The sequence below is a fragment of the Nothobranchius furzeri genome, chromosome 9, assembly GCF_043380555.1.
Source record: "Nothobranchius furzeri strain GRZ-AD chromosome 9, NfurGRZ-RIMD1, whole genome shotgun sequence".
NCBI lineage: Eukaryota > Metazoa > Chordata > Actinopteri > Cyprinodontiformes > Nothobranchiidae > Nothobranchius > Nothobranchius furzeri.
In genome coordinates this window covers 2,276,101-2,302,423 of record NC_091749.1, presented here as the reverse complement: position 1 = coordinate 2,302,423, position 26,323 = coordinate 2,276,101, and the positions used below count along the sequence as shown (strand labels likewise).

The 26,323-nt window shown below is 44.2% G+C and overlaps 1 protein-coding gene across 2 annotated transcripts in view; it reads right to left on the bottom strand.

Annotated features, from left to right (window-relative positions):
- The window catches only part of LOC107381936 (AP-2 complex subunit alpha-2), a 90,957-nt gene extending 65,601 nt beyond the window's left edge, over nt 1-25,356 (bottom strand). For both annotated transcript variants that reach the window (XM_070554598.1, XM_054732439.2), the window contains exons 1-4: nt 25,150-25,356; nt 1,686-1,754; nt 440-582; nt 143-336 (exon numbers count right to left, since the gene is read on the bottom strand). In XM_070554598.1, coding sequence (XP_070410699.1) covers nt 143-336; nt 440-582; nt 1,686-1,754; nt 25,150-25,216 — 473 coding nt within the window. In that variant the 5' untranslated portion in view covers nt 25,217-25,356. The remainder of the gene's footprint in view (nt 1-142; nt 337-439; nt 583-1,685; nt 1,755-25,149) is intronic.
- Between the last annotated feature and the right edge of the window lie 967 nt (nt 25,357-26,323).

The following is a 26,323-nucleotide window of genomic DNA, read 5'->3' as shown; positions in this document are numbered from 1 at the left end:
CTCTGAACTGCCTCCAGCCCCAATGGGCCTACAAATTTAAAGCGGTTATCCACCTCCCGTGGAGTTGGTGAGAGTATTTTTCCAGTCTAATCACCAGCATTCATCAGTTCCAGACTGGAATAGTTTTTGGTTCTGTACAAACCCCGCCACCAGGATCCTGGGAATTTCAGAAGCAAACGCCTCCGCCATCTCCCTGCTCCCCACATTAGCGATGCAGTGCAGAGCCAGGTTCATGAAGGTGGGGTTGCGGCTGGCGAGGTCATTCCTGATGGCGTTGTTGATCAGACGAATCAGGTCACTGTTACAGTTTACCAGCACCGAGATGAACAGGTAACCCTGGAAAATCCAAAAATAACCGCCACGTTCAGCTGGAGCACTCTGAGAGGGAGCACGCATCAGTGAGCCCTCTGACATCAACACACACCATGAGGTCACTTACGATTTGCTTCTCCGTGTATTTGTTGGAGCTGAGCAGGTTGACCGCCTCCATGTGTCCAAAGTCGATATCATGGCCCAAAAGGAAGATGAAGAGCAGTTTGCAGACATATTTCTTTTTACTGTAGCCATCCAAAGTTTTGTCTCCTGTAAACACAAACATATCCATAGCAACACAAAACCATAAATAAATATCTTTAGAAATGCAAATGTCCTGATGCAGTTCATCACAAGCCAGTGTTCAGCTTTTATACCCAAACACCAGCAGTAACAGCTTGTTAAAGGTTGAATATGGAACACGAACACTCTGGTGACATCTGGTGGTTAGAGGTGGTAGCTGCAACAACAGAACCCATTATCCAGCCGCCGGGTGTCGGTTCACTACTGATACCTTAAGTGACCAGTCAGCACCATGTCCAGTGATGGCCTCACCTTCAGCCACAGAAACCCCCACACACCAATACACCGTTTCCTAAGTTAATAGAAACGCACTTCAGTTTATATAATTGTATTTGACACAATTGAAATGCATTCTGTTCTAATTGTAGGGCTCACATTTAGTTACCTTTTGTAAATTCAACTCTGTCAAACACTGTTTAATCTTTGTTTTCTTTTTGGTGCTGGGGGATTCCATGGACCGAGTCTGGAAGTGTGGAGCGTTGGGAGCGTCAGCCTGCCTGCTAGTCTCACAAGAAGGAAGTGCTGATTGGGCTGTGCCAACGTGAGTTCCACCGTGGGGGAAGACGACACCTATTTGTTGTCATTTCTGTATGAATTATGTAAACTTATAGTTTGTTTTCTTTTCATAACTTTGTATTTACTTTTGGATTTCAGGTTAGCTCTTAAATTTGGTTAATTAGGTGTGTGTGTGTGTGTGTGTGTGTGTGTGTGTGTGTGTGTGTGTGTGTGTGTGTGTGTGTGTGTGTGTGTGTGTGTGTGTGTGTGTGTGTGTCCTCTAGTGGCTGGTATAGGTAAACATGAACCCAGAGTCGTGCACGACAAAATTACATTTAGAGGTATCATTTTAAAAAATATATACCTTTTAATTAAAATGTTCCATATTCCACCTTTAATACTAATTACCTTAAATGCTGTTTGTTTAACAAACAAGGTTCCAAACTTTCACACATCTTCTGTGATTTTGTTTGAACAAATTTCATAATGGAATCACAGGCGCCTTCTTAAGCCTGGGACTTCTTCAAGACGAAGCACATGATGCTGTGTGACTCCAATGGGAACCGCTCACTTACCTTTAAACTTGGAGCGGATGTTGGCCAGTTCTTTGTTTATCCTCTTAATCTCTGCCTCTTTACTTTTACCTGTGAATAAAGCAAATGTATGAGAACTTTACGCTGCATCACAGATACCTCATTATACTTACTCTCTCTGTGTGTGTGTGTGTGTGTGTGTGTGTGTGTGTGTGTGTGTGTGTGTGTGTGTGCGTGCGTGTGTGTGTGTGTGTGATATTAAACTACGTAGTTTCTCATTCTGGGAGTTATTCCAGAAAGCGAGTTTAAAACATCGAGGATCTCCTGATAAATCCCTGCTCGACAAAGTGCTCCTGTCCCCCATCCCAGTTTTGCCGGCTCCAGCTACCAATGAGCAATGTTAGATGCTAGATAAATGAGAATGGAAGAAAAGAACAGAGCTTCCTTCTTCATCTAGAGCACATATGTCAGAGTCAAGGCCCGCGGGCCAGATGCGGCCCACGGAGCATTTTTATGTGGCCCGCGAGATAAATATCAAAAATATATTAAAACTGGCCTGCTGGACGATTTTACTGCAAAGACTACAACTCCCATGATGCTTTGCAGCGCCAGCGCGGAGCAGACGTGCCCCCTCCTTTGTGTTTTTTCAGCGCCGAGGCAGTCTGAGGTAGTTGGGTGTCTGCAGCTCCGCTGTCTGGGACGAACTACACTCCTCTCGTTCAGCGCCGAGTTCAAACAGCTGTTTTCTGACGTTGAAGCCCAGAAACGGAGATTCTAGCCGCTCAGTAATGTGTTCACGACTGAAAGAGAAAGTTTTTCAACTAACGTCCAGACAGAGCTGATATAACTCCAGCGAGCAGCGACACGCTCAAACCAGCACGACTCTGTGGTTGTGTTTCCTCCCCGACACACAACAACGTGGTCAAGCTGCTCAGACATGTTCATCAGCACAAACCTATGTGAGCACCTGTTGTCATCTAATGTTGTCGTTATTATGATGAAGATGAACAAAACAACAGGAGTCTCCTCCTCAGCTCAGATCAACCCCATGATGCAGGTATGTGGCTGGAACAGGTGAGCATCACAGTAAACCAGTGGAGCAAACTGAGCTTTAAATATGTTGGTTTGATGCTCTTTTTCTGCTCCAAAACATGAAAGTTAACAGGTGAGATGTTGCATTTTCATTTAAGATAAAATGATATTTTATTTTGTTGTTGGCCCGTGAGAAAAGATTTAACCTACAGTAAACAGGAAGTGGAAAGGCTGCAGATAGATGAATAGAATAGAAAATCCCTTTATTGTTCCTCAGTGGGGAAAGCTAGACGTCACAGCAGCGATGACACGTATTACAGGAGAAAAAAGGAGAATAAAAATAAGAAAAATGAATAAACAAGAAAACATAAATCCTGAATAGATTTTAAAAATGCTGATTATACCACAAGTAATGAATACCACTGATGCCTTTTATTTAAAACTGACTTGCTCGTGTGTAATTTGGTTATTCCACATTCAGTGTTAATGCAGAAATAAGTTTGTTTCCAAATTTAAAAGTTCAAAATTGCATACATGTTGATAAAGAAAATGTGCAAATTTGCCGTCACTTTTTCAAAAATATTAAGTTTGGCCCTCGACTCCGTCCCAGAGTTTCATTTCTGCCCCGTGTGAGTTTGAGTTTGACACCCCTGATCTAGACGGAGCAATAGTTACTCATTCATGCCTACGAGGACTACAAAGATATCAAAACTAAAATAGAGACCATGAGCTGTTGCTTTGTAGCCGGTGCCGTTTAGTTAGAACGCAGAGTTTGCAGAGACCTGCCAATAAAGCTGAGCTCTAAAAGCCAACTCCGAGTTCCATCTTTTACATGGTGTCAGAAGTGACACGGACAGCTACACATCCTAGAGGACTTGCATCCGAACGGCGGCACGGCGAAATTGAACCCACCGTCGAGCTTTATTTTTGAGAAACCAGCGGACTGGCCTGACTGGAAGCGGAGGTTCCAGCGCTACAGAATAGCCACAAAGATGATGGTCCGATGCAGGTGAGCTGCCCGATATATGCGATGGGCAATGAAGCGGAGAAGATTTTTCAGTCATTTACGTTTGCTAGAGAGGGGGACAGTGATGACTTCGCTATTGCTTTAGAGAAGTTTGATGACTATTTTTTCCCGCGAAGGATCATTATCTACGAGCGAGTCATCAGCGAGTCCAGTGGCAGAGAGCTTTATCCGTGCAGTGTATGAACGATCTGAACACCGCGAGTTTGGAACGTCAAGGGAAGAGAACATCCGCGACCGTATTGTTGTGGGCTGCAGTTAATGGAGGGTCTGACCCTGACGCAGACAGTTCAGACTGTCAGGCGGTCTGAAGAGGTTACGACCCAAGTGAACCAGCAGGGGGACCCGGTGAGATCTGTGGAGGAAGTTCACCATAAAAAGAAGTTTACTCACTGGAAAACACCACAAAGTAGGACACACGCACATATGACATGGGATAAAGACAATAAAAGAACTAAAGAAGTGAAATGTGGGAGGTGTGAAAAAGTGCAGCATGGCAGAGATGTCAGGTGCCCCGCGATGAAAGCTGTGTGTCACAACAGAAGGTCAGTAAATGAGGTCACCGAGACTCCAGATCAGGGGAGTCAAACTCAAACTCACACGGGGCCGAAATGAAACTCTGGGACGGAGTCGAGGGCCAAACTTAATATTTTTGAAAAAGTGACGGCAAATTTGCACATTTTCTTTATCAACATGTATGCAATTTTGAACTTTTAAATTTGGAAACAAACTTATTTCTGCATTAACACTGAATGTGGAATAACCAAATTACACACGAGCAAGTCAGTTTTAAATAAAAGGCATCAGTGGTGTTCATTACTTGTGGTTTATTCAGCATTTTATAAATCTATTCAGGATTTATGTTTTCTTGTTTATTCATTTTTCTTATTTTTATTCTCCTTTTTTCTCCTGTAATACGTGTCATCGCTGCTGTGACGTCTAGCTTTCCCCACTGAGGAACAATAAAGGGATTTTCTATTCTATTCATCTATCTGCAGCCTTTCCACTTCCTGTTTACTGTAGGTTAAATCTTTTCTCACGGGCCAACAACAAAATAAAAATATCATTTTATCTTAAATGAAAATGCAACATCTCACCTGTTAACTTTCATGTTTTGGAGCAGAAAAAGAGCATCAAACCAACATATTTAAAGCTCCGTTTGCTCCACTGGTTTACTGTGATGCTCACCTGTTCCAGCCAGATACCTGCATCATGGGGTTGATCTGAGCTGAGGAGGAGACTCCTGTTGTTTTGTTCATCTTCATCATAATAACGACAACATTAGATGACAACAGGTGCTCACATAGGTTTGTGCTGATGAACATGTCTGAGCAGCTTGACCACGTCGTTGTGTGTCGGGGAGGAAACACAACCACAGAGTCGTGCTGGTTTGAGCGTGTCGCTGCTCGCTGGAGTTATATCAGCTCTGTCTGGAAGTTAGTTTGAAAACTTTCTCTTTCAGTCGTGAACACATTACTGAGCGGCTAGAATCTCCGTTTCTGGGCTTCAACGTCAGAAAACAGCTGAGTGAACACGGCGCTGAACGAGAGGAGTGTAGTTCATCCGAGACAGCGGAGCTGCAAAGACCCAACTACCTCAGACTGCCTCGGCGCTGAAAAAACACAAAGGAGGGGGCGCATCTGCTACGCGCTGGCGCCGCAAAGCATTATGGGAGTTGTAGTCTTTGCAGTAAAATCGTCCAGCAGGCCAGTTTTAATATATTTTTGATATTTATCTCGCGGGCCACATAAAAATGCTCCGCGGGCCGCATCTGGCCCGCGGGCCTTGACTCTGACATATGTGCTCTAGATGAACCTACCTCATATTTTTTAGGTTCTGTGTGTGATAAAAATGAGAAAAGTGATTCATGGACTGTAAAGGTGGCAGTAATGGAGCCCCAGTAGAATTTAAAATTGACACTGGCGCTGATGTAAATGTGATAAATGAAGAGCGGGGGGGGGGGGGTTGTTAAGAGTAACATCTACCTGTGGTGTCCGTGAGGGTGCACGGGGTTGGTTAGCGTTCCTCCCAAGATATGTATATAAACACGTGTTTCTATGGTTCCTCCTATGTCCGTCACAGCCAAGCCCCCACAATGCGGCTCAAAAATTGAGGCCAACCCGGAAGTACCAATAACTGCAGTTCCACTCTCATCCACTAGGGGCTGGTGTCAGAAGCGAGCAAATCCTCATTGACTCCCATGTTAAAAATAACAATTTCACAGCAGAAATAAACATGTTTACAGCCTGGTACCAGAACATGTTTTAGGTTTAAATGATCTAGTTTACACTCATGACAACTCTGAGGGGGGTGAATGTTTTTCTCACTCTTCTGTTTAAGTGTATTAAAAGCCTAAAATTCTGTATAATTAATGAGCATCAGACCCACGTGACCACAGAGCTAGCTCCGTGGAAAGGCCTCAGTAGAGCCTCGGTCTGGCCTGGAAACTGTTCCGGGATTTTGAGTCTCTGTGTTTGTGTATTCTTGTTTGGATATTTTTGTGCAATTGTTGGACAAAATGACTTGCTGTGGCATTAATTGCACTAATAGAGCGTCCAAGGAGTCTCCACTTCCTTTTTTTCGGTAAGTAAAATTATATTTATGTATTTTAGGTCACTGCCGAGCTGAGCTTAGAGTTTAACATGTACTGTTTAACCATGAAATTTAAATGTAATAGGGTAAACCCCAGTGCATTTAACATAATGCTGCACTTTAGAAAATGGGTTGCAATATAACATGTTGGTGGAGCTGGGTTCCGACTATCGGCTTGTGGAGCTCTCGGGAGACCGATGTTTTCCACCCTTATCCCCTCCCCGCAGCACGGTCCATCTCTGTCTGATCGCGGCTTCTGTCTGCTGCGCGCGGGCTGCCGGCTTGTGGAGCTCTGGGATGGAAACCTTTCCACCCGGTTCTCCCCAGCGGCAGCTCTGCGCATCTCAGATCGCAGCGGCTGCTGGCTTGTGGAGCTCTCGGAGACCTCTGTGTTCCACCCGGTTTTACCCAGCGGTCAGCCCGGCGTATCTCTAACTCAGAAGCTCTGGTGAGTTAACTCCGGTTGTAGCTAGGTTGCTACCTCCGTTAGCTTAGCTCCCACCTCCGCGTTAGCTTTGGGTTAGCTTCAGGTTGGCTTGTAGCTAGTTCGACCGGGTGTCGTCAGTTGATCCCAGCCTTACAGCCACACCCTCAGCTCCACCTCTCTTCCCTTTTATGGAATTGTCTGGGCTTGACGGAACCTGTGACACGGTCAAAATGGCGGTGGTGGCCACCTCCCATTTTGGCACAAAAATGTGTTATTGGAGCCTATGGAAATGAATACTCCAGTATATATGTCGATGGTCATAGCAGTGGGTGGGGTTTGAGCGGGTGAGTTTGACAGACTTCCAGGGAGGTTTGTTAAGATGAACGGCTTTCTACAGGGACTCGGCGCTCATCATTCACTTTGAAAACCCGTTCAAAAGATTCGATTCATTCATGAACATCACATTACTAAAATGGAGCCACAGTATTTTCTTCTCTTGATGCAGCCAGCGGATTTTTGCTAATTCCGCTACATCCTGACAGCTGCAGATTGACAACATTCGTAACTCCATTAGGCAGGTACTGCTTCAAGAGATTGCCATTTGGTATAACCAGCACACCAGAGATGTTCCAGCAGAAAACACTAGAGACACTGGGGGGGTTGGAAGGTGTGGAAATTTTTATAATGACATTCTTGTCAATGGAGCAACAAAAGACCAGCATGAAGACCGGCTCGACAGGGTGCTGCAGCGTATTGAACTCGCAGGCCTCAAGCTCAACAAAGAGAAGTGTGTTTTGAGACAAAGCCAGCTCTGCTTCCTCGGACATGTCATCCGACAAATGAAGAGTCAGACCAGACCCAGAAAAGGTGAAAGCTATCCACCAACTTTCACCACCCGAAAACCAGCATTAATTTTGTTGACAAAATATTTTCGTCTTTTTTATCGGCACGAAAATGAATTTACAGACGAAAATGAAACAAAAATTCAAAATAAAAGCTTGGAAAAAGACGAAGACGGTAATTAAATTGACTGACACTTTTAGTCAACGAATGAAAGACGAAACGAAAATCCACGATGACGAATATCCAATCAGAAGACAGGAAAGATGCATGATGCAAATAAAAGGACCAATCAACAAATTGAACAGGCGGGACTAGGTGAGAAGAGAACCAATCAGAGTCCACTTTGTTTAGAGATGACGCTAGGCCTACCATTGTAAACAAGCTCCCGGCGGGAGCCAAGCTCACTTAATATATCGACGGCATGAGAAGGAGGAGTAGAGGAAAATGTTAACAGCTGGGCAAAAATGAAGAGAAGATGTGGGGAGTTATTTTTCTTATGATAACATTGAAACCAAAACTACATGCCGAGAGTGTGGACTGTCGTTCTAAGGAAAGAACACAACGAATCTGAAGAGGCATCTACAGAATGGCCACTTTGGCATTTTCTCCCAGGTAAATCCACTTAAATGTTGTACATGTGACAACCCGAAAAGTAATATACAGGCAAATAAAAATGTATCAACTCTGTCATGTCCAGGGGTGGACATTAACTTCAAAACCAACCGGCCAGCCGGGCCGGTAACTCTGAATATTTACCGGCCCCGCCAAGAATCTACCGGCCCCGCTGGTCAACTGCCAAAATGAGTCAAAATAACAACTGAACCGTTTTAAATGTAATAAACCTTTATTTTGTACACATTCACAAACATAATAACGTATTCAAGTTTGAATTTGTTTGTTTCAGCTGCTCTCTCTCTCTCACACACACACACACACACACACACACACACACACACACACACACACACACACACACACAGAAACGGCAGAGAGGAAATGGAGGACACCAAGTAGTTAAAAGAAAAACTACAGCTGAGCCGAGGCGCACCTCGAATGGGGCGCATCTGATCTGAACTGAGGAGCGGCGAGCAGCGGCCGGACTTCGTGAGCGATTCGCTTCTCGGCGCTTCGGGCGCTTCCGCGGCCGGTGTGTCCCTGGCGTTAGGGTAAACGCCGGCTTTCAGCCACGCCCCCTGCTGCTTCCGTCTGCTCTCGTCTGTTTTCCAGGCGAGGCGCTGCTCAACTCGAACACGGCCATTCTCTGCGCCTCCCGTCTTCTTTAAATCGCCAAGAATCATTCCACCTACGCACACGCTTCTCTGCTTCATACCGTTTTGAACTGTCTCGCTTCTCCTCACCAGTTTTAAAGCGTTTTTGCCGGAGATTTCATCAAGAAATCCAATCCCTGTGGTGGCGCGATCTTCCTACGTGCTTGTGTGTTTCTAGCGTGGTTCCACTTCGTCTTTAATAGTGAACTTATAGTTCACGTGACTATAATTATGCAGTACGTGCACGAATCGTACAAGTGCAGTACGTTGCTAGAGGCGCGCAGGTTCACGCGCGCGAAACAAAAACGGCAGCTTCCTACAGGGCGGGGCCATGATGTAGGTGAAAGCCGGTGTATAAATGACAAATAAGGCTTGGGCGCCACCCGGGCGGTAAGTCGTCAAGTATTTACCGCCCGAGGAGAAAATTTAGCGCCATTGGCGCTCGGGCGCTTTAAAGGTCCACCCCTGCATGTTGGATAAAAATTCGGAAGTACTGTCTTTAGGTTGGCTTTGTTAAAATCCACAACTTGTAGCCTATATGAACGCCCTCAGGGTAGACCTGCTGCTGTTTGTTAGAGGCGTTCCGCAGGAGAGAGAGAGCCGTGTTTACATTAGCATCAGTTGGGATAAACACTGCTGTGATTAGAGCTGAAACAACTAATCGATTTAATCGATTATAATCGATTATTAAAATAGTTAACAACTTTTTTAGTCATCGATTAGTTGTTCAATAATCATATTTTACCGCATAAAGTCTATTTTTTACCACAATCTGACATCGGTTACAATCTGTTAAATTTGCCGCCAGTGTGTGGCAGTAATGAGCCACTGATCTACCAGTGGAGCCGTAGAAGAAGAAATGAGCCAATAAGTGCCCTCGGTTTTCATGACGTAACACGTTACTGACGCTCATCTTGCTGTGAGAGATGGCGGAACAAGAAGAAATACGGAAGAAAAATAGAAGCGACAAAACAAGAGAAACCCCGGACAAAAACCTCACGAGTATGGGAGCACTTCACTCTAGATGCCTTGAAAAGACGGGTGACCTGCAAAATATGCAAAAACCATCTAGCATGGCACGGAAGCACGACGTCCCCAAGTGAACATTTGAGACGAAAACATGTGGGGGCTGATGCAGCAGAGGAAGAGCCAGCCCGGTAAGTAACAGAAAATAAACAAGCTAACACAGATCAAATTTGGGATCTGAGTTCGTTATAGTGGATGTTAAACATGTTTTTTTGCCGCGTCAGTCTACGGTGTTCTACTTCTGATTGACTAGATGCAATCGTGAATCTCCTCCGTGTTGTGAATCATGCGCTTGCCAAATTTAGCACGTCTGTTTATAAGAATGTTCTCGTTAAGAGAAAAACAGCACAAACCCATAACTGTGTTCCTCATTCAAAAAAGGACAACTCCACAGAGAAAAATATAGAGACGAGCTGTGTCCAGGTGAATATAACGCGGCATAGTTGTACGCTTTCAATTTTTAAATACAGGAGAAATTCAGAAAGTAATTTTTTTTACTATTAAAAGGCTGTTTTACTGTCTAACGCTGTAAAACGCCTCACAACACATTTTTGTCAAAATAAATGATCACTGTATATTGTTAATTAATTCAAATAATGTAATATTGATTTAGTGTTGTAGTGTGTGTGCTGCTTTATTTTATATGTGTACTTATTTCAGTCTATTTGTATTTCTTATGCAGAAAAAAACAAGCAACGATGGACAACTACATGGGGAACAAGACACTCACCCCCCAGCAATGCATACCACTTACAAACTCTATTCTAGATTCTACATAATTTTTTATGGAATTTACCTCTTATATTTTGATGCCAAAAAATTATTCTGGACTGATATTTTGCACTGTTTAGCTCATTTTACACCACTGACTGTTCATGTGCAATAAAATAGATTGCAGTCAACTGCACAATTCTCTTACGTTTTTCTTTTTCTTAACTGAAATGTATTCATCACTTGTATAGGTTAAATAGCTAAACAATAACAAACCGATTAATCAATTAATCGAAAAAATAATCGACAGATTAATCGATTATGAAAATAATCGTTAGTTGCAGCCCTAGCTGTGATGATTACTACTGTTAGCTCTCCCTTACTCAGCCTGGCGAAGTGACTCGCATGCTGCGTGGGAATTTAGCGCTAATTAGCTTGGTAGTTTAGAGTACAGGCTTCAGAGTAGCGTTAATGTTCAGTAGTTGGGTCGAAGTGTGAGGGAGTTATATGTGACGTTAAGGTACTCGTATCTGTTGCAGACTGTAGGCCACATGCTAGCAAGACTTAGCAGTGTGGCTTCCTGATCGCTGATGTGGGACTCTAAACCGCGGCCATCTTACTCCAGGAAGCTGCCTATCAGCCCTCTATAGAAGGAATGCCCTACAAAACAAATATATTTATTAGCCCCATCTCTGGCGTTTAAAATAAATCAAACTGTTTGGAGATCAGTAAAAAAAAATTAACATATTGATCACAATGTTCTTTTAGAATGACCTGAACATGTTGTAGGGATCAAAGGAACAGCGTTAGGCTGGTTTAAATCCTACCTGTCTGACAGATTTCATTTCGTAAATGTACATGACAAATCGTCTTCATACTCCAGGGTTACTTGTGGAGTACCACAGGGTACAGTGCTTGGACCAATTCTTTTTACTATATATATGCTCCCAATTGGTAAAATCAATAGACAGCATGGGATAAACTTCCACTGTTATGCTGACGATACTCAGTTATATTTATCCATTAACCCTGATGAACCTACTCGGTTGGGTGCATTACAGGCTTGTCTTGAGGACATAAAAAATTGGATGACTCTAAACTTTTTGCTTTTAAATCAAGACAAGACGTAAGTTCTCATCTTTGGACCAGAAATCCAGAAAAGGAAATTGCTTAGCCAATCACCTGACCTGAATGGCATTACATTAATCTCCGAGAACAAAGTATGGAACCTTGGTGTTATCTTTGACCAGGACATGTCATTCAAATCCCAGGTTAAACAGGTTTGTAGGATTTCCTTTTTCCACCTTCGGAATATTGCTAATATTAGAAGCATCCTTTCCAGGAGTGATGATGAAAAACTAGTTCATATAACTCTGCTTTTATTACGGACTTTTCTGACCTTTTAGCTGAATATCTCCCCAGGTATGACCAAGGTATTATCCTTGGTGATTTTAATATTCACGTTTGTTGTCCGTCGAATCCTCTGGTGAGAGATTTCTCAGATGTTCTCGGTTCATTTGGCCTCCAGCAACTGGTCGATGTTCCTACTCATGAGCACTCCCACACACTGGATTTAGTTTTATCATTTGGACTGAAGGTGCAGGACTTGGTTGTTCATCCTGTCAGTTTATCAGATCATTTTTCAGTTGTTTTTAACATCTCGGCCATGTTGCCTGTGGTGAGAAGGCAGGCTCCTCGCTACTCAAGGCACATCTCTCCCTCCACAACTGCCTCACTACTATCCATCCTGGAGGTTGAATTTTCCAATCCTTCCTCATCTGGGATCACCACGGATGTGGATGGTCTTTTAAATTCTTTTAATTTGACTTGTTCTGTTGCCCTGGACTCAGTCGCTCCCCTTAAACTTAAACGGAAGAAAACCACCTCTGATCCTTGGCTGAACAAGGAAACACGCAGCCTCAGGTGGCGCTGTAGGGCGCTGGAAAGAAGGTGGAAAAAGGACAAGCTACTAATCTCACATCAGCTTCTGATGGATGCCCTTGACCTGTATCAGAGAAGTGTTAGATCTGCCAGGAACAAATACTTTGCATGCATAATCTCTCAGCATCAGGGTGATCAGCATAAACTTTATAGCACTGTCAACTCCATCTTGTCAATAACTGAACCTGATAGTGTTGATCCCTCTGTGTCATTGTGTGTTGAGCTCCAGACCTTCTTTCTTAACAAAGTCCGGGACATTAGGGATAGTCTTGTGCAACCAGGATCTGGCTGTCCTGATGTACCACCAGCACCTCCCTCATTCTGTGATTTTACTTCCATATCTCTTAGTGAATTGTCAGATCTGACTGGAAATATGAAACCAGCAGGTTCTCCCGAGGACCCTCTCTCCCCGAATATGGTGGGTGAGATCATCCCTATTTTGGGCCCCACAATTCTAGACATTTTTAACTCCAGCTTGGCAACTGGGGTGTTTCCTACTTCTTTTAAAAGGCGGTTGTGCAACCAATTTTTAAAAAACCTGGTTTAGACGGCTCAAACCTTGCAAACTTTCGGCCAATCTCCAAATTACCGTTTTTGTCCTTGAAAAGATTGTCTATTCACAGATTACAGCACACATGAACAGCTTTTCTCTGGATGACGTGTTCCAGTCTGGGTTTAGGCCACTTCACAGTACCGAATCAGCCCTTCTTCGCGTGACCAATGACATCCTGGTGGCTTCTGACTCTGGGTCGCCTGTTTTGCTCCTACTATTAGATCTTTCTGCAGCATTTGATTCCGTTGACCACGATATTTTGCTGGATAGACTTGAGTCATGGGTGGGGCTAAGGGGTACCTCACTTCAGTGGTTCTGCTCATATCTGTCAAACAGAGTTTTCAAGGTCCAGTTGGGTAATTGTTCCTCTGCATTCCTCCCACTTCCATGGGGAGTCCCGCAGGGATCTGTGCTTGGGCCTCTCCTGTTTTCAATTTACATCCTTCCCCTGGGTTTCATCCTGAGGAAATATGGCCTGGGCTATCATATTTATGCAGATGATTGCCAGATCTACCTGGCTTTGAAAAAACCAGACTCCATCTCTCTTCTGGACCATTGTTTGGCTGAAGTGAGGGTTTGGCTTGCCAATAATTTCCTTAAGCTAAATGATTCTAAGTCTGAGGCACTCCTGATGACCCCTAACCAAACAACACAAGTATCTTCTGATTTGGCCACTCTCCCTTTTGACCTCAAGCAGTGTGTTACCAACCTTGGGGTGAAATTTGATACACAGTTTTCCATGGGCCCTCAGATTAACGCAGTGGTCAGATCGTGTTTTTATCAGCTGCGCAGACTAGTCCGCTTAAAACCAATCCTGAAACGAGCACACCTGGAATCCGTAATCCATGCTTTTATCATCTCTCGACTGGATTATGCAAATTCCATTTTAATTGGGTTACCTGCCTCCGCTCTTAACAGGCTTCAGGTCGTACAGAACGCGGCAGCCAGGTTTTTAACAAACACTCCTAGGAGAGAACATATCACACCTGTACTGGCGCGGCTCCACTGGCTACCCGTAAACTTTAGGGTCAAGTTTAAAATCCTGATTTTTGTTTTTAAGGCCCTGAACGGTCTGGCACCGGATTACCTGTCGGATCTTGTCACTAGATATGTGCCAAACAGGGCGTTGAGGTCTGCTGATTGCCTGCTGCTTCGTGTTCCATTAATGAAATACAAAACGCGGGGGCAGCGTGCTTTTGTCTATGCTGCTCCGACACTATGGAATGCACTTCCTCTTTCGGTGAGGCTGGCACCATCCCTCCTCCGGTTCAAATCGCTGCTGAAGGCTCACTTTTACGACCAGGCATTTTTAAATCCCTGACTTTTATTATTTTATTATGCGTCTTTTTATTGACTGTAATTATCTGCCTTGTTGTGCATTTTATTGTTGACTGTGTATTGTTTTATATTGTGTTTATACTTTTTATTCTGTACAGCACTTTGGTCGGCTGCCATGCCGTTTTTAAATGTGCTTTATAAATAAAGATGGTATGGTATGGTATGGTAAAAAGAAACGTATGACAAAAGTGGCACCTGCTCAATAAAACCACCAACAGGGTGAAAAATATCTAAATATTGTCGGCAGAGACGGGCTACAACTTCTGGATCCACTTTATATAAATCGTTTTATTGATTATCTTCTTATGAAAGATAGCTTTGACGTACACGAGCGACCGGTACCGGCTGCTGTCACCTGTTGTGAGCAGCGCTCTGCTGTCTGAGGGTAGGCCCCGCCCACAACGCCGCGGCTGCTGCGGTGTTTTCTTTACTGTGGGAAACGGGTAATAATGGCTCTTTGATGGGAACAGGTTGCCGACCCCTGGTTTAGCGTGACGTCAGATTATATATATATATATATATATATATATATATATATATATATATATATATATATATATATATATAGCCATGCCCTGATGTGGGGCTGGGGGGTGCGTCAACATGGTCGGGACATAGAAGGGGGTGCGCGGCTAAATAAGTTTGGGAACCACTGGTCTAGCACAGTGCTGTTAACCACTAAAATATTCTCCCTCTCCTGATAATAACTTTTTGCTTTCCTTGACGTTGGATGTGTTACTGCTAGTTTATCCGTTTAATTATAGATCCACTAGGATAAATACAATAAAGTTTATCTCTCACCAAATAGAATATTTACTAAGACATCACAATATAACTATAGACACATTACTTTGTCTTGTGTGTGTGTGTGTGTGTGTGTGTGTGTGTGTGTGTGTGTGTGTGTGTGTGTGTGTGTGTGTGTGTATAAATAAAATAAAAATAGCTAGATATACTATGAAAAATGTATGAAATCTCAAAAAGCAACAGGTAAATCATTGTTAAAAAGTCAATGTTTTAATTGTGTATTTGTATTTTTTTGCAGTTGCAGAAAACCATTGCTGATGGTGGCCAACCAACTACTAAAAAGGCAAAAATGTCCAACCAGAACATTGAGGACACATTTACAAGTACTACAAAGTACAAGAGTGATGCCGAAGAACAACTAATTAAAGAAGAGTAGGATGTACAGCATTGCTGGTCACAACAGTAGAAGATGAGGATTTTATTCTGATGATGGAAAGTTTGGATAAGAAGTTTACTGTGCCAAAGAAAGCCAAGATAAGTAATCTAATTGAAAAACACTATGAAAACAAAAAAGCTACATTTAAGAAAAACTGTCTAGCGCCAGAAAAGTATGTATTGGGACTGATCTGTGGACTAAAAAGGGACTGACAGCATCATTCCTTGGCATAATCTGCTGCTTTTTCTGTGTTGAACAACAAAATCCAGAACACTTACTGCTAGCTCTTGAACAACTTGACCATCCGCACACTGCCCAGTCCATTAAGGCTTGTGTGGAAAAGTGCAAGAATGGGGGATCCTAAATGAGAAAGTTCTCACCGTAATAACAGACAATGGTAGCAATATGGTGGCAGCATTCAAACATAGTGCTCCAGAAGATGAAGATTCCAGCTCCGATGGTCCAGATGCATCCATCCTAAGTGAAAGTGATTCCAAGGAGACAGTAAACCTGCAGTGTCAGGACATGGGCATGGACAGGATGCCATGTGTCGTCCATACGCTGCAGCTTGTTGTCCACATGATAAACAAGGAGGAAAGCATCAACAGAGTCTTGAACAAAGTCCGATCAATCGTGAAACTTTTTCGCCAGTCATCAGTCGCAACACAGAAGATTTTGGATGAGTGCGGCCTAACTGTTGTGAATGACTGCCCCACACGCTGGTCAAGTACTTATGAAATGGCTGCACGTCTCCTCCAAGTTAAAGAATCTGTTTGTGAAGTAGCAAACGAGATGGGATGGGACTGCTTGCTCTCATGTGAGTGGCAGAAGCTGAAGTCAATGCAAGAACTTTTGCAGCCTTTTGCTGAGCACACACAAACTCTTCAGAGTGAGACAATGTCTATGTCATTAATACTCCCTGCTCTCTTTGATTTACTCAGCCATCTGGCAGATGTGGAACAAAACACAAGTCGAGATGTTGCTGCTCTAGCACGTAAAATGGAAGGGAATGTGAATCAGCGTTTTGCCTGGGTACTTGATCCCTCAGATGACAAGTTTTCCCCACTTGTAGCAGCTGCTTGCTTTCTCAATCCTACTGTGTGTCAGACCCTCCTCAATGTGGCTGATGACAACATTCAGGAGCTGCTCAAGCAGGCAGAAGGGTATGTTGTTCGGTGCTCTCAGACACAGGAGAACCACTCTGATCTGGAGGAACTGAATGGACCTGAACCGGCACCACCCGCCGCCGCCGCCTCCTCTTCATCATCTGCCTCCTCCTCCTCCAGACAACCAGTCTTTAGGTTTCTCTCCAAATTCGGAACAAAGCCTAAACCAAAATCTTCCAAGTGTAGTGTTAGACAGCAGATAAGCCAGAATAAGGAAGAGCTCTCACAGTCCATCCCTTGGGAAATGGGAATGGAGTTTTGGCTTGGAAAATGTGACACGTTTTATCACAGCCTGAAACCATTAGCATCAGATATATCGGCAATGCCAGCTTCTCAGTCTTTTGCAGAAAGAGTGTTCAGTATCACAGGTGACCTCACTAGAGGGAAACGCAACCGAGCAAAGGTCACACTAGCACGAAGTGCTTTTCTCAAAATGAATCGCAGCAAATAAATATTCACACTGTTTGGTTGAGCCTGTGTTGTAACAAGTGAATATCTACAGACTCAGGGTTAACATGTTTGAATTTGCTGTTCTTGTAAATTCTTGTTGTGCAATTGCTAAAAAAAGAGCACCTTTGTAATTTCCAGTGTGCTTTTTGTTTTTTATTAAACACGTAAGTGTTAAACATGTGAAGTGTTTTTTTTATTCAAATATTCTATGTTCTTAGCTGCGTGTGCTATATCTGATCAGTGGTGGTTAAGAGTTTGGACCCTGTGTATTAAATTGCACTACTAATTTTTCCGTGCTCTATACAAAAGTAGGAAATTATTTCAATAGAAAAAATATCTGTATTTTGTTGACTAAAATTGATTATTTTTATTGACTACAATTAATTGTTAATTTCATCTACTAAAATTGGACTAAGACTAAAATTAATTTTTAGCCAAAAGACTAAGAATAAAATAAATTAAAATTCCCTGTCAAAATTAACACAGCAGGAAACATGCAAGAGCTTAAGAGAGTCCTGGGTATGGTGAATTATCTGGGGATGTTTGTCCCTTCCCTTTCCACACTGGGGCTACCTGTACGAACTGTTGAGGAGCAAAAATGCCTGGACTTGGGTCCAGCGCAGAAATCGGCCCTAGAGAAAATAAAACACATGATGACTACAGCTCCTGTCTTGGCGTTCTACGACATCAGAAAGGCCACAACAGTGTCAGCCGACGCAGCAGTTATGGGCTGGGAGCTGTATAGCTCCAGCTTCATGGAGAAGAGTGGATACCAGTGGCTTCCTGTTCAAGACGTCTGTCGGATGCCGGGGACACACCGGCCGCGGAAGCGCCGCGAAGCGAATCGCTCAAGAAATTCGGCCGCTGCTCGCCGCTCCTCAGTTCAGATCAGACGCGCCCCAGTCGAGGCGCGCCTCGGCTCAGCTGTAGTTTTTCTTTTAAACACTTGGTGTCCTCCATTTCCCCTCTGCCTTTTCTCAGCTCTTTTCCCCTACGTTTGAGAGTGTGTGTGTGTGTGTGTGTGTGTGTGTGTGTGTGTGTGTGTGTGTGTGTGTGTGTGTGTGTGTGTGTGTGTGTGTGTGTGTGTGTGTGTGTGTGTGAACCTATGGTATGAGTCGTTTCTGCCAGTTGAATCTCTTGGAACCCGCTCCAATTCTGCAGCTGTATCCTAGCAGTTTCGTCCTAAATGGGTACGTAAATAACCGTGTTTTTCGGGGGTCGTACAGCTCCTTGTGTTTCTCAACTTCCATAATTAATTTAAAGTCATCCATCTTAATTGCTTGCCTCAGACTTTCTGCCTCTCTGTCCTGTTAGCTCCGGTGAAAAGACACCCAAAACCACACCCCTTCACGTGGTCACACACGCACACAAGTTCGATGTGTGTGCGTGTTCGTGTGGTTTTTCTGCAGTGTCTGTTTACGAACACATTTGACTATTGCGGAATTTTATTTTGAAATGCTTTATTTTGTTAACTTTACCAGCCTGCCTCTTATGTCTAGGTTTGACTTCCTGCCAGAATTGACGCAATTCACCCGCAGCTCGCGAAAAAAATAGAGCCGACGCCGAAATGATGGCTGCACGGTGCGCGCCGGCGCGAGGCGATTCGCGGCGCTTCGGCAGCCCATGTGGTCTATAGAATAGCTTAACAAGGGCGCCGAATGAAGGCGGTCCCATTTTCGCGGCGCTTCCGCGGCCGGTGTGTCCCCGGCGTGACGCTGAGACTCGCTACGCACAGAGAGAAAAGGAATGTCTGGCTAGCGTCTAGGCTCGTGAAAAGTTTGACAAACACCTTTGTGGCTTAGATCAATTCACATTAGAAACAGACCATAAGCCACTTGTGAACAACCGAAGCCTGGATAATGTCCCCTTGAGATGTCAGTGCCTCCTGATGCGGCTCATGAGATACAGCCCTAACGCTGTATATGTGCCAGAAAAAACACTCGTCATTGCCGACACACTATCCCGGAGCCCATTGTCACACACAGAGGAGAAGGGCGACACCCACTCAGAGACAGACAGCTATGTTGCTGCATCACCTACAAGGATGGAGGAACTTAAATGCCCACAGCGGCTGATGGAGAACTGCAGTCAGTCATCAGACACATAAGAAACGGGTGGCCAGAGTGCAGTGGAAAACCGCCCCTGATATAAGAGCATTTATGAAGGTAACGAATGAGCTCTCAGAAGCGGATGGCTTGATTTTAAGAGGCTGCAGGATTGTCATCCCGAAATCACAGAGAGCTGATATCCTGGACAGACTACACGAAGGCCACCCGGGACTCACTAAATGTAGAGAGAGAGCAAGTTCATCTGTGTGGTGGCCAGGCTTCTCTACAGACCTCAGTAACACGGTAATGCAGTGCCACACTTGTCAGGAACAGTAACAAACTCAACAAAAGGAGCCACTGATTTCCACTCCCCTACCTGAACGTTCGTGGAAAAGGCATGGAACCACACTACCAACACTGGAGAAGAACCTTCAACCCAAATGGCCAAATAAAAGGTTTGTGATGCAGAACGATGCTTATGGAAAAGCTAAACAAGCCTTTTACTACAACCGCCTCCACGGAGGCCGACCCCTACCACCAACACAACCTGGGGACATGGTCCTTACTAAAACTGGACCGAGAAAAGACTTGGAAGACACCAGCAGTCATACTGAAGGAGACTGTTACCCCAAGGTCTTTCCTCATCCACACACAGGATGGGACTGTGTTGCGACATCACTGTCGCCATCTCAGAACTGGAGCCATACTGCCATCAACACCACAGGTGGTTACTGAAATGGACTGTGACTCTTCTACATATGTCGACGACCCACCGGAGTCTGCTTCTACTGGCTCGACTGAAGTTGGGACCCCCACGAATGACCCTTCGAGCTCGTTAGGCCAGTTCCGCACCAGATATGGACGTCTGTGCAAACCAGTTCAAAGACTTGCCGTAAAGACTCTTTTTTGATCCATTAAGTTATTGTCGAGAAAGTAAAAAAAAATATATATGACAGCATGCCTGTGTTGGAGTTGCATGTTTTGTTGCTTGTTACCTTAATTGATTTTTTTTAAGGAGGGAAGATGCCATAAATGCAACACAGTTTATACAGTTTGGATGTTACGTTAATCGCGTCTTGTTATATTTTACGACAGAAGTTTTACGGCTAGGGTAGGGCATCGTTTGATTTTGAACAATTCCGATTCCAATTCCTCGTTTCGATTCCGGTTCCTATCGATTCCCGATTCTGATTCTTTCAAGACCCGACATGCTTTACATGAGCCAGCTAACCACAGGTCCTACTAGATGAAACAATCTGAACTTCAACATGAATTTTAACTCTATGAACAACAACATCACCTTCATTTAGACAAAAACGTGTTTTGGAGAAAAAAGAAGACGACTTGCAGCACAACCAGTGTGTTTGTTTCTGACCACAACCAAAGTCTGGAAGAAGCCTCTGGGATGAGAGGCTAAATGTCTCCAACATATCCAGAAACGTCCAGCTGTTTTCAGCTAAAGCTCTCAGGATGATCATGTCCAGGATGACTGAGAACCACACCTCCATGCTGCAGCAGCGTTCAGTCACAACAGGAAGTGGAGCTTAAACGTAGCTGCTGTCAGTAACAAGCTAACAGATTTTAAACATTAAAACTCAACAAAAATAGTTCAGAAAGGTAATTAAAATGTTATTATTATTATTATTATTACTTATTGTGGCAGAAGCTGGTGTGGTCCACCACAGAGAAGCTGCTCTAAAATGATGACTTTAATTATTCTACAGGTTATTGTTCAGCCTTCTGATGCTCACACACACACACACACACACACACACACACACACACACACACGAGTGTTGGTGAGCGGCTGCGTCTGACTGCTGACGCTCCGTGTGTGTTTTTATTTCTGCAGTGAGACAAACTCACCTCACACCGTCCAGAGTTTGTTCTTTAAGCTTCTATTAAATCCACCGTGTTGACGTATTTAACGCGTTTCCTCTACGCTGCAGGAGTTAACGTTTACGTTACGGAGTAAAGGTTCGGCAGACGTGTTTGTTTATATCTGGGTGGGGGAGGGGGACTCGGTGCTGCACACAGACAGCTGGTGTGATCAGCTCTGGAAAGCATTGATCACAATTTGCAGATCACGTTTATTTTTCACGGAGATCGGCCGCGGATTCCTCTTCCGTCAGCATTCTAGTAATCAAAATAAAAAACGTTGAGAGATTCCGGGAAAAATGAACAGTTGGAACCGGTTCCAATCGATGCTCGATTCTCGATGCCCAACCCTATTTACGGCAGAGGGGGAGAGGGGAAGCGAGGGCGGGGGTGTAATGGCCACTCATGCAGAGACCTGCCAATAAAGCTGAGTTCTAAAAGCCAACTCCGAGTTCCGTCTTTTACATATACTAACCTCATTAACGTAGACAGACTATTCAACACGATCTGAGAACCTGAGTGAGGTCAAGCGGAGTGACCCAGCAGTCTGAGAATACACTAATTTCCCCTCTGAACAAACTGTGTGATGGTGGGTCTTCGTAGTATTAAGAGACTGCAAATTAAACTCAAGCAAACATCTTTGCTGTGAACTAAATTTACTGTGTATTCCTTTTGCCGTTCATTTTCAAACTGTTCTTTTTTTTTCCTACTCGGAAGTTGGAATTTCAAAGGAGAAAGTGATTGCACCATTAGCTGAATGGAAGCTAACATATCAAGCTAACGTTATCTTAACCATTTTATTTACCTACCGGAGCAGATTAAGATGATGATGCCTCACTCAGATCGTTGTTGCTGGTTTCATCATCACCCAGTTACCCATCCCATTTAGTGAAGTGGACCCAAACTTCAGAACACTTCCTCTCTGCCATGCTGCTTTGTTTACAGCTCGCCCACAGTGACTGAAGACATTATACTCTGGTGAGCAGCACAGGTACAGAAACAAGGCACCGTTTCATATGACGTGAATCAGTACTCAGTCGGTACAAGGGAATTCGGTCGGTGCCTTAATTCGGTACCCATCCCTAATAATTATATATCAGATTTTGTGTGGGATGGACTCATACAATCAACATGCTGTCCTCTTTATGAATTTGTTAAATAGCCTTAAATAGTAAATGGCCTGTATTTGATATAGCGCCTTCTAGAGTCCACCACAACCAACAGGCGAGAGGGGGTTAAGTGTCTTGCCCAAGGACACAATGACAGCCATAGACTGAGCAGGGATCGAACCTGCAACCTTCCGACTACGGGGTGAGCACTTATCTCCTGTGCCACCATCACCCCATGCTGCCTTACTACTTTACAGTTGCTAACATAATACACATGTAAAAGGAAATACTTTATTGATTAGACTATATATTTACTCTGGTCACGGTAATATTTGATGTCAATGACAAACGTGATGTTTTTTCCTCTGTGTGTGCTAAACGGTTGACAGAGGGTCACATGACCACCACGAACATATCTTCTTAAAACTCACATCTTCTATGCAAAAACAAAGTCCTCCAGTCTCTACACATCTAGACTCTGGAGTAGAACACGAAAATGACACATAAATGATGAAAACTTTAATTAAATAAGTGGAGAAACAAGCGCTGAAGCAGATTTCTGGCCACAAACAAAATTACTAGATTTCTAGACTTTTATCTTTGGGGTCATCCGAAGGCAATTGTCTATTATGTGAAGATACGAGATGTGCAGCACCTGAAACCAAGGATACCGGAAGCCTGTGCTGGCACTTCTCTTGCGGTGTTGCTATCAGTGGGAGAAGAGGGTTGCATCAGCAATCCAACACAATGGGCAGCACATTGAACACATTACATAAGTGGTCAGAAACCTGTAAATAACTCATGAAAGAATAAAGTTACGTTGTTGTTTTTCTTGTGAAATTCTCAATAAGTTTGATGTGTCACATGACCCTCTTCCTATTGAAAAAACAAAAGTTGGATTCAAGATGGCCGACTTCAAAATGGCCACCATGGTCACCACCCATCTTGAAAAGTTTGCCCCCTCACATATACTAATAAAGCTCCGGACGTCACGTGACTCTCAGAGAGTAGACGCCATGTTGGCAGGCAACAAAGGTAAACAAAATGAACGGGATCAGCTTGGATTTTACTTTGTCAGAGTTTACTTCACACTTTAAAACCGAATAAATCGTTTTATATAGTCAGAAATTAAATAGACTAAACATCTCCGACCCTTACCGTGCCCCTGGGATACTTTTTAAAAATGCCAGAAACTGTCGGAGCGGACTTCTTACCGGACCTGGCCGGGGAACACCTTGGGATTGCCCCGGAGGAGCTGGCCCAAGTGGCTGGGGAGAGGGAAGTCTGGGCCTCTAGACGCTACTGCCCCCGCGACCCGACTCTGGATAAGTGGATGAAAATGGATGGATGGACAAATAACATAGATTTACACGTAAGTAGTTTAAATAGAGTGCCGTGTCGTTTGAATGTATAAACTGAACGCCAAGAGAAATCACTAGTTTGATTTTTTTCCGTGAATAAAATAAATATGTCAGGCAGGAGCGTCTCAGGATCTGTCTGAGATCTGTCTCGGTGAGACAGATAATAGCAATCCAAAGTGCTTTTTATGTGTGATTGACAATTGATCAACCATTGCTTAAAAATTAAATACAGCTTAGCCGGTTAATTGCTGTGATCATAAAACACGTAAACGGCAGCACGCAGAACTCACGAGGCAACGTTTTACGTGACGTTTACTTGTTGCTGTGAGTAATAAGACAGAAAAAGCCACGCCAAAATAAGTTTAGGAAGCCCACTAAGTATCGTAATAAAAGCATTTAAAATAAATACCATACACAGGTGAGGAAACGTTGGTTTAAGTACCTGATATGAAGTGGTCGCTGCATAAGCGAAAACCTTTACTATCGGGATCCCAGTTTCATTTTAGCCCGGTCACTAGTGCGTTTTATTACAACGACCCAACGTTTGCGGCGTTCCGGATCTTGGGGAATCCTGTAGATGGCTCATTCCTTATCTCGTCCGTGTCTGTTCTGGCATCTGGGGCACAACAGGAATCTACCATATTTCCTGTCTGATTGAGTTTTCTGACAATAACAAATAGTCCAGCTGCGGGCTTCTGCCTGCCAATATGGCGCCGTTTTGATTTGAACTGTTGCATGCCGGTAGAAGTGACATCAACTCCCGGAGCTCTATGTGCCACAAAGAGGACATTAATGTCACCAACCATTCCCTTTTTATTAAGGTGAATCCATATAAATGGCCCAACCTGTACATTCATTCTGCACACCTCTAAAAGCCCCGTGGAGGTATTATTTGTTTAACAATATAGCTTTTCATTTAAAATGTTCCATATTCCACCTTTAACATAAATAGAATGACAGTTTATGCAACATGAATACAGGTTATAGCAGCAGAACACAAATATTTATAATGTAGAGGAAAGAAACAGGGCGCATGCTAAGCTTTAATTCCGTATTTTTACTATTTTACCTGAATAGGGGCCCAACCGACTCTGTGTTTTGCGTTAGTCAGGTGGTGGCCTGTGATAGTTTAAAAATTTCCAGTCCGCCCCTGCCTGCAGCCAACAAGCAGCCTGCGAGCTAGCTAGCATGGAAATCAGTCGTGGGCACCTGCCCAGAGGTGTAGTTAGCTTTTGACAGGAGAAACCAGAGTTTAAACGGTGTAGTGACCCCTTAGGTCGTCCTGTGGGTTTCTGTTCTAGTGGTTATAACTTGTAATAGCACACAACCTTCGGGGCTGTCGGTCGAAGCAGTTCGGGTTTATCTCCAGACAGCGGCGAGGTCCACACCCTGAACAGCTAACCACTGAAGACTCATAAACACTTTTATAATTTCATAACTAGCGGTCAGGAGTGCTGTAAACTCCCCCACATGACCTCTGAAGTATGGACCACCGCTAGCGTCCACCAAGCACCAACAGCTGACTATTACTGTTTTAGGAGCGAAATAAACAAACTTACAGTTTCTGATATCGGATATGAAGACAGCCAACCCGCGCATCCCATCTCCTTTAGAAACAGCAGGCATGTCGCTAACTCCTGTGTGTTTCCTCCTCACTGACAGAGAATAACTCAACTATAAAACTTTGTTTAGCAGTTGTTTATCTAGAACGGAGAGCTACAGGCGCTGTGGAGACAGGGAGCTGCTGAGACCCACCGCGGCTGCGTTCCAACTATCACAAACTATTCAAACAGGCTCTTTCGGGGCTGCGTTCCAATTATAACACCGCGGCTGCGTTCCAACTATCACAAACTATTCAAACAGGCTCTTTTGGGGCTGCGTTCCAACTATAACACCGCGGCTGCGTTCCAACTATCACACCGCGGCTGCGTTCCAACTATCACAAACTATTCAAACAGGCTCTTTCGGGGCTGCGTTCCAACTATCACACCGCGGCTGTGTTCCAACTATCACAAACTATTCAAACAGGCTCTTTCGGGGCTGCGTTCTTCTTCTTCTTCTTCTTTTGGAGTTTTAATGGCGGATGGCAAACAACCAATGGTGCATTACCGCCACCAACTAGTGTGGAGTGTGGTCTGGAACAGCAGGGGGCTGCGTTCCAACTATCACACCGCGGCTGCGTTCCAACTATCACACCGCGGCTGCGTTCCAACTATCACAAACTATTCAAACAGGTTCTTTCGGGGCTGCGTTCTTCTTCTTCTTCTTCTTCTTCTTTTGGAGTTTTAATGGCGGTTGGCAAACAACCAATGGTGCATTACCGCCACCAACTAGTGTGGAGTGTGGTCTGGAACAGCAGGGGGCTGCGTTCCAACTATCACACCACGGCTGCGTTCCAACTATCACACCGCGGCTGCGTTCCAACTATCACAAACTATTCAAACAGGTTCTTTCGGGGCTGCGTTCTTCTTCTTCTTCTTCTTCTTCTTTTGGAGTTTTAATGGCGGTTGGCAAACAACCAATGGTGCATTACCGCCACCAACTAGTGTGGAGTGTGGTCTGGAACAGCAGGGGGCTGCTTCCAACTATCACACCGCGGCTGCGTTCCAACTATCAGAAACTATTCAAACAGGCTCTTTCGGGGCTGCGTTCCAACTATCACAATGCCAACGGGCTCCTTCGGGGCAGCGTTCCAACTATCACAATACCAACGGGCTCCTTCGGGGCAGCGTT